Consider the following 8,462-nt stretch of genomic DNA (forward strand, 5'->3'; position numbering starts at 1 on the left):
ATGTCAGTGATGAACAACTCCACCTCCTACAGCCCTCTGGGCCTGCTGCTGAGTAATACCAGCTCTACACTGACAGAGGGCGCTGTGGCTGTATCTAAAGACAGCTTCTCTAATGCTCTGACCAAAAACATCATGGCCATGCTGGTGTGGCTGGCTCTCAGTATCATCAACAGCAGCATGGTGCACACCTTCCTACGACACAGGTACACACAGACACGTCGAACATTATGTTTCTGAACACACGTGATGATTAATGTGATCATGCCAACTACGGAAATAAACAGCAGCAACTCCTAAACACGGTAACTGCATCACATTTCAATCTTTCTATGGCTCTTTCTTTGTTATCATATCTGTTATTCACCAAACCTATTTGACCTCATCATGTAAAATAATTTGCTTAAATATGAATCCACTTTACTCAGGCTCTACTCTGTAGCTGAAACAACTTAAGTTATTTTTCAAACAAAAATACCAAATAAACTCTTGTTCCACCTTCAGTGTGAAGATTTGCTGCATGATTTTCAGTTTACCATCATATTTAAAAGTAAATTGACTATCTCTGGTTTTTAACTATTGTTTGGACAAAATATGATATTTCCTGACATCCCCTTGGACTTTAGAAAAACAGATTAATAATATAATTTGAATAATCATTAATTACAGCCTGTAATCATCAATCATAGAGTGCTCAGGAACAGACACACATGTCCATCTCTGACCCTAGCCTCTTCTATGAGAACCCGCGATACATCATGTTCATCAGCATGGTGATCAACGACGCTCTGCAGCTAACCCTTGTCACAGCTCTCTACGTAGTCAGCTACATCTTCAGGAGGATCCATGCCTCTGTCTGCTGCTTTCTGGTGAGTCATCGCAACATCAGCTTTACTACCAACCAGGTTCTGTTAAACGCCTGTCACATGTGTGTGAACAGCAGCCACGTATCAGTATTTTGGAAAGGTTGATTCTCCAATTTTCTCCCACAGGACTCTGAGATTTAGGAACACGAGCCTCAAGCGTTCTGGGTTGAAAATGTTTGAGATATGAAAGGACGCCAAGACAGCACAGGAAGAAGTCACTAATAATAATAATAAGTTCATGCCTTTTAGAAGTGCCCTCGAACAATAACATGAATCTTACTGCTGATGGAGTATTCACACTTCAAATTTTTAACAAAAAACAGCACAAACGTGTTGAACAGACAGACAGCTCTCACTAACAAAGCCAGGATTGTTTCAGAGGTTTCAGCTAAGAGCAACAAACAATAAATAAATATAAAATAAATTATGGAGAATTTTTGTTAACTACCACAACACCTCCACTGTGTTTCTCTCAGATCATGACAGCAGTCCTCACCACCCGCTCCACCCCTCTCATTCTGGCCGGCATGGCTGTGGAACGCTACATCTCCATCTGCTACCCCTTACACTACAGCCAGATGTGCACCATCCCTCGCACCCTCCTCCTCATCTGCGCCATCCTTATTCTCACCGCCACCCCGCCGGTCACCGACCTCCTCATCACCACTGTCAAGGATCCAAGTGTCTTCCACACAACCATTTTTTGCGACCACTCGCTTCTCTTTCGCGACCGGTCCATCTACTACAAGAACTGTGTGTTTGACGGGACGTACCTCTCCTTCGTGGCTCTGACGCTGCTCTACACCTACTGCAAGATTATGGTGACGGCTCAAGCTGCTTCAACGGGCCTGGCCTCAGTGAAGAGAGCCAGGAACACTGTGCTGCTTCATGGGGTGCAGGTGGGTATCACAGGAGGAAAAGCCACTGAACCAGCACCTACAATACCAGGGCCACACCTAAAAGGATGGAGACATCATTTAAGGATTTATTACATTTGTGTATAGCAAGCCAAAATGTTCACAGTGAGAAAGGCCTATTGAGATAAATCATAAGGACACTTTCCAACCTGAAACAAAGGATAGGATCTGAGAATTACATTTTTTTTTAAAACTAAATTAAACATATAAACATGAAATTAATAAATAATGTATAAGCAAAATTTCAAGCTAGGCTCACAACAGTTTTTGTAATTAATTGATTAACTGTTTGATCTATAAAGTGTCCACCACAAAATCCAAGATGAGGATTTCAGATATTTGACCAAAAGTCCAAAACCCAGAGATGTAAAAATAGCAAAGCCTCAAATCTGAGTAGCAGGAACTAGAGAATGTTTGTCATTTTAGCTAAATAAATGACCATTGATCAATTTTCTGTCTGATTATTTGACTATATTCATTCACTTTTAAATTCAACAGGTGTTTTTCAGCTTGCATGTACAACAGTAACATTGGCCTTTTAATCAAACTGTAGGTGGATGGGTAGATCGATACCAATAAATACTTTGATACCCAAACACTACTTATTTGGTTTCAATCCTTACAATTTGTTCATAAGGTTTTGTCAATTTTAAAAACAATTTTGTACTTAAACATCTCGTGAGTATAAGCTGAAAGACCTCCGTGATCAGGGAATCATACAAGTTTAGTGTTTGTTATAAATGTTGGGTTTTTATATGAATCCATAACTATTAAGATCTTCCTACATTATTGTGTCCCTGTCCTTTTGTTTCAGCTGCTGCTGTGCATGCTTGCCTTTGTGGTTCCCTCCCTTCAGGCTGCTCTAATCTCCCTCTTCCCCCGCCTGAGTCTGGAGATCCGTTACATCTTTTTCCTGCTCGTCTACATCATCCCCCGTTTCCTGAGCCCTGTCATCTATGGTTTTCGGGACGAGCTGTTCAGGAAGTACTGGACCCGGTACCTGGCATGTCGGGGCCACAGTATCATCAGGGTCAGGCCACTCTTACTGAAAGTGAACTTGTAGGTGAAAAGTCTATGTGAGCTAATGGTTCAGTTCAGCTCAGTTCAGTTCTTTTTTTTTTTTTCCCCCCAGAGTAAAACTGCTGTGAACTTTTATGCAGATATTTAAGTCATCTCAGTAGTATCCAAAGATCAAGACACTTGGATGAGTGAGTGATAGATAAACTGGCACCCAAGTGATTTGGATACTACTTCAGAAACTGTAAAATATTGTCAAATTTGTTAATAAAGAACCTTAAACAAAGCATTTTGAGCACTGTTACTCTTACAGCCAAGCATCCATACAAGAGCCTCTACAGGAATGTATACTACAGTGTTAGATGCACCAAACTAAAGCTGTACAGAGTAGTAGTTGTATGGACTTACTTTTGTATGCTGTTTGCCAATTTTTTTTCCAGGAGGCCTGAACATTTACAGTCTTTCAGTGGCATGACAATGGTCACATCTGTGTAGTTCATCACACTTGCACCATTTACTAAATCCTCATTTAAGCCTCTCCTCTCTGCATTCTGATCTCTAATCACTGAAACTTTCATTTGGATGAAATGATGATGGTAAAGACAAACAGCAGCAGATTTCTGATAAAGTCACCTTTTCTCTTCATGACTATATTCAAGACAACAATGGGCCCAACAGCTTGCGACAATACAAACATAAGTGTATTTTTCAATGAGTCACTGTGGATTAAGCGTTTATTTTACCACCACTAAAGCTAATTCAAGTGCACTCACTTTAACACTTTTTTTACACACTTACATTCTTCCTCTGTCCCTCTATCTGTCCCCCCACCCCACCTCTACAGGATAATTTCATCACGCTGCATTTTAAGCATTGAAATCTATATAACTGCAACTCTTCCTGTTTCTCTCACTACTTAGAGACATTGTGTCAGCACAGTACCTCGACATAGGCCAGACAAGAGTGGTGTTGAGGTAAATTTGATTATTTTAATTTTGAATTTTCCATTCAAAACAGTATTCTAAAAAGTTTGTGACAGAAACAGAAATAGAAGAACATAGAAACACTGTTAGATTTATTATTTGTTGTATTGCAGCTACTCTTCCAAAGACCGACACTAATATAACTTTGAAAGGAAAAAGAGCATTTAAAGTTTAGTCATCAACTATATATTGTCATGATCTGAATAGTCCTTTTCTTCTTTTTCTTTATTTTTTATTTAATTAGCCTTGATTGTGAAATTATTACAAAATGTAATGATAGAAAAAAATCTTTAAGTTCATTTTTATGAAATTCATCTTTAAAAATGTGATTAGTTTATTCTTGCTCATTCATTGGGAGGAATATTTTAATGTACCTTAGCAATCATAGTATTTTTTTAATATACAAATCAAAACTTTGGTTTTAATTTAATTGTAGTCTTTCTTATGAATGAGACTCTACTTTATTGAAAGTTAATCTTTGCCAACTTTCCTTAAAATAATATTCGTTCTTATACTGCATTTTCTTAATCAGACAAAATGTTTTAGTCTTTGTAAAACATTTTATGGCAAGAAATGGGTAAAGAAACAAATATGTGTTTCAAGTTATTCAATAATCTAAATGACTAAACAATAAGTGAGATTGTGGATGGATTGTGTTTCCAGTGCTGATTTAACTGAGCAGGACAAGGTGAAATATGAATTCAAGCAGACGTATGGACAGCCTGAATGATGCTTTCTCAAAGAACTTCATCACCTTTGCTCTCGGCTTCCTCATCAACTGCATCAATGGAGCTTTTGTCTACATTTACTTTAAGAGCGAGGTCTTCCAGCGAGACCCCAGGTGACAAAGGACCATGCGTGATTTATTTTTTTCTTTCAGACAAATATGTGAAGATGCTCGCAATAAAACTGAGTCTGATAGTCAGATCTGCTGAATTAGATATACAGGTTATACAGTATCTCATCTTCTTTCCTAACTACTGCACTCCTCTCCCCAGCAGGTATGTGCTATACATCCATCTGGTGATCAACGACATGATTATGCTGACAGTTTCTGTGGCCTTGCAAATCATGATCTACACCATTCCCCTGAACTTCGCACCTTGCTGCATCATGCTGCTCATCTTAATCACTACCAACAAGTAGGTGTGTGTTTGTGTTCAATAGAAAGTATTAACATAATTAATATGCTTGTGTGCCTCTGTCAGGTTTCCTTGGCTCTGGCATTGCTACTAAATGCAGTACATGTATTAGGATGTGTGTCTCTCTAAAACTGGAGTTTCCACTTAACAGGCTCTTAAAATAAAATCTAATAAGCAGAACTTCCAAAAAGGAAATATCTATGCTGTATGTCAGTCAATGTAACATCCCTATGGATTGAATTGAGACGGATAAATATTAATTTAATTTAGATAGTTATTCATTTAAAACAAAGAAACTAATGGCTTGGACCAAACTCACCCTATAGCCCCATGTCAGTGCTATTACATTTGAGTCACAGAGATAAGAGTCCGTCTTTCTGAAAGAAAAAAAAGGCAGCAACCTTTGAAGAACCCATTACTTCTGTAAATGAAAATTACTGTTTTTCTTAAAGTATTTCAAGATTACTCTTATAATCATCTGGATAAAAAATATTGTATTATGAATGTTTTTTGCTTTTACTTTATTCTGAATTCTTAGAAAAAAATAACAAAACAAAAAAAAATGTTTCCAGATTAGCAAATAACTGTTTATGCACAGATATGGTGTATATCTTCAGTGTTCACTCACACTGAGACAGAAATGTTCATAAAAGGGCAGAATTAATTAATCAATAAATTAATACATTTATTGTCATATCTGTGCATCCACATGACTCATTCCTCATCTTATTTTTCAGGCAGTAATAAAAAAAATCAAATATTATAACAGCACAATAAATTAACTCAATCAAACATATACCCAGCCACACAAGCAGAAATATAATATCAAGTGCTTTGAGTCGAAATATCAATCTATCTATCTAAAATATGAACAGGACTACTATTAAAATTTTGTTTTTATGTTCCACCACAACTTACATTAGCAGCATGAAAGCATCATTAATACACCAGCCAAACAACAACCAAAGCAGACATGAGCTCAGCCACTACAATAACATTACACTAATGCAAATAAATACACTCCATGAGCTAGGCGACAGGACAGGAGCATATGAGCAGAAACCAACTGTCCATACAAATAAAACAGCCAGCTGCCTCAACAGGCCTAAAATTTCCAGTGAGAGAAAGTATCTACGTACATTTAGTCTACTATGATAGGTATAATTTTGAGGTACTTGAATTATACTTGAGTATTTCCTCGTACTGCTACTTTTAGTTCTACTCCACTGAAATTCAGAGGGAAAGGTTGTACTTTTTGCTGCACTCTTGTAATACTAATTCCTTTGCAGATTAAGATTAATAGTACAAAATATAGTCAACACGAACATTATGATGTGTTATTGTAAGTTAAATTAAGCAGTATACAAATCAGTGTGATTAACACAATGCTGAATCAATAACTATAATCCAATTATAGTGTATAATGATTATCATTCTGCATAATGCATACTTGGTACTTAGTGTAATTTTGAGGGACCAGCAGCTACAACATCAAGGCATTAGCTTACAATGTTTAAGCTAACGCACAAGCGCTTCATCCCTGAGCCCTGTCATGGTTTTATTGAAAAATACTGTTTGGACACAACCAAGCAGTTAAATAAATGAAGGTTATTTTATGAGAAATGAAACTCCCCCTCACAATTTTCAACAGCCCCGAACCTCTTCCTGGCGTCTAGTCTGAATGGGTGACATAGCTAGCTAAAGTAACTAATGGTTTAAACAGGGAAAAAGTAAGATAATTGTGGGGCTGATAAACTGGTAACCTAAAGATATGTAACATACCCGCCACCGGATCTCCGCTATCTGCATCGGTGTGAGGTTGAAGATGAGGGTGAGGCAGGTGAACAGGTGGGTGTCCCAGGGCTGTGGCTCTCAACCTCGGTTTTCTTGCCGATGTTGAGCTGTACGACCGTTAGTGGCTGCTGCTTTTACTGTCCTCGTCTTCGACATTAGCATCGTCCTCCCAAGGCTCTTTGCTAACGCTAGCAAGCCGAGTAGCCGAAAAAGTCAAGATAGATAGGATTTTTCTCCGAAATTCGATATCCCTTTCTTTTTTTTCGCCTTTCCCTTTGCAGTTCTACTACTCCAACGTTTGTTTTCCGTGATGTTTAAAGGGGTCTTCCTCACCCGGTTGACTTTGCCGCTCAATTCTGACCTGACCTTTGACCTGACTCGTCATCATCACGGTACAGACAACGATTCGTAATATTTGTTCTTATTTTCAAATAAAGTAACTCTGCATTCATTGGTTTGTATTTCAACACACACTCAATTAATTTATTAAATTAAATTTGCTTAAAAAAAAAAAAAAAAGTTAGGCTGATGCCACAGTTGGCAGGGGATTGGAGGCCCCCTAGCGGTCGGAGGCCACCGGTGGATTGGCCGCGAACAGAGTCGATCGGCGACATGACAAACTGTAAACGAACTAAAACACCATGAAGTGAGTCAACTAACTGCCTGCGAACACCGTCGTCGACATGACAAACGGTCGTCGAACTACAACGCCATGAAGTGAGTCAACTAACTGCCCGCGAACACCGTCGTCGACATGACAAACGGTCGTCGAACTACAACGCCATGAAGTGAGTTAACTAACTGCCCGCGAACAGATTCGTTGACATGACAAACGGTCGGCGAACACAACCGCCATAGTGGCTCATATGTTACACGCGGCTGACGAACAGATGAAATGGGGAGCGAACAGGGGGACGACCTGAGGATGTGAGGGTAAAGTGAAATTAAGTGAGCAGAGCTAGAAAATGTGCTGTTTAATATCTGGTCTGACCATTACACTGAATGAACAGCACTGCTGCTAATAGGACTCTTGGTACATGTTTGATCTAAAATTATATTTCTGTTGACTCTGTAAATGATGAAAACTCCTAGCACTCTTGATATCAAGGCTCCGTTAATTCTTGATTAAAAAGAGCTGATTAATCATTATCATGCTTTTTTTTTCTTTTGTCTTTATCCAGGAACAGCCCTCTGAACCTGGCTGGCATGGCGGTGGAGCGTTATATTGCTGTTTGCCGACCTCTTCATCACGTCCAGATGTGCACTGTGCAGCGGGCCTACGCTCTGATCGCACTAATCTGGGGCGTCTCCATCATTCCCGCCCTCACAGATATCATCATCATCCTCGCCACCCAGCCTCCCTCTGTCTACTCAAGGACTGTCATCTGTTACCCTGCCTATTTGTACAGCACAGCGCACCACAAGGCTCAGAGTGTGGTTGTTCAGGTGAAATACTGACAGTTATTTCATTGATTTTTTGTTAGTTAAGCTTTGTTTATTCAGGGAAGTCTCAGGAACAAGATCTCTTTCCCAAGAGAGACTCATTTACATATTACATATACACAAGCTCACAACAGGACAATTCATTTACACAACACTAGGTCTGCACAGATCCACACAAAAAACAACCTACACCAGACTTCATAGGAGAAACTGCAAATTCATGGTAAATGATCTGGTCAGCCCCAAAATTTAATGGCTTCTTATCTGGCCCATGACTCATCCCTCCACCAAGTTCAGTGCAAA

The 8,462-nt window shown here is 39.0% G+C and overlaps 2 protein-coding genes across 2 annotated transcripts; both read left to right on the forward strand.

Annotated features, from left to right (window-relative positions):
• On the forward strand, window positions 1-2,970 carry LOC111644266 (odorant receptor 131-2-like). The gene is made up of 4 exons (XM_023393066.2): window positions 1-203; window positions 728-866; window positions 1,340-1,762; window positions 2,595-2,970. The coding sequence occupies exons 1-4, from the start codon at window positions 1-3 to the stop codon at window positions 2,841-2,843; spliced, it is 1,014 nt and encodes a 337-aa protein (XP_023248834.2). The 3' UTR covers window positions 2,844-2,970.
• A 1,523-nt stretch (window positions 2,971-4,493) lies between these two features.
• Window positions 4,494-8,174, forward strand: LOC111644273 (odorant receptor 131-2-like). The gene is made up of 3 exons (XM_023393072.2): window positions 4,494-4,621; window positions 4,782-4,922; window positions 7,898-8,174. The coding sequence occupies exons 1-3, from the start codon at window positions 4,494-4,496 to the stop codon at window positions 8,172-8,174; spliced, it is 546 nt and encodes a 181-aa protein (XP_023248840.2).
• The last annotated feature ends 288 nt before the right edge of the window (window positions 8,175-8,462 follow it).

Source organism: Seriola lalandi, unplaced genomic scaffold, assembly GCF_002814215.2.
Source record: "Seriola lalandi dorsalis isolate HSWRI2012SDOR001 ecotype SW California unplaced genomic scaffold, Sedor1 jcf7180002054928, whole genome shotgun sequence".
Classification (NCBI taxonomy): domain Eukaryota; kingdom Metazoa; phylum Chordata; class Actinopteri; order Carangiformes; family Carangidae; genus Seriola; species Seriola lalandi.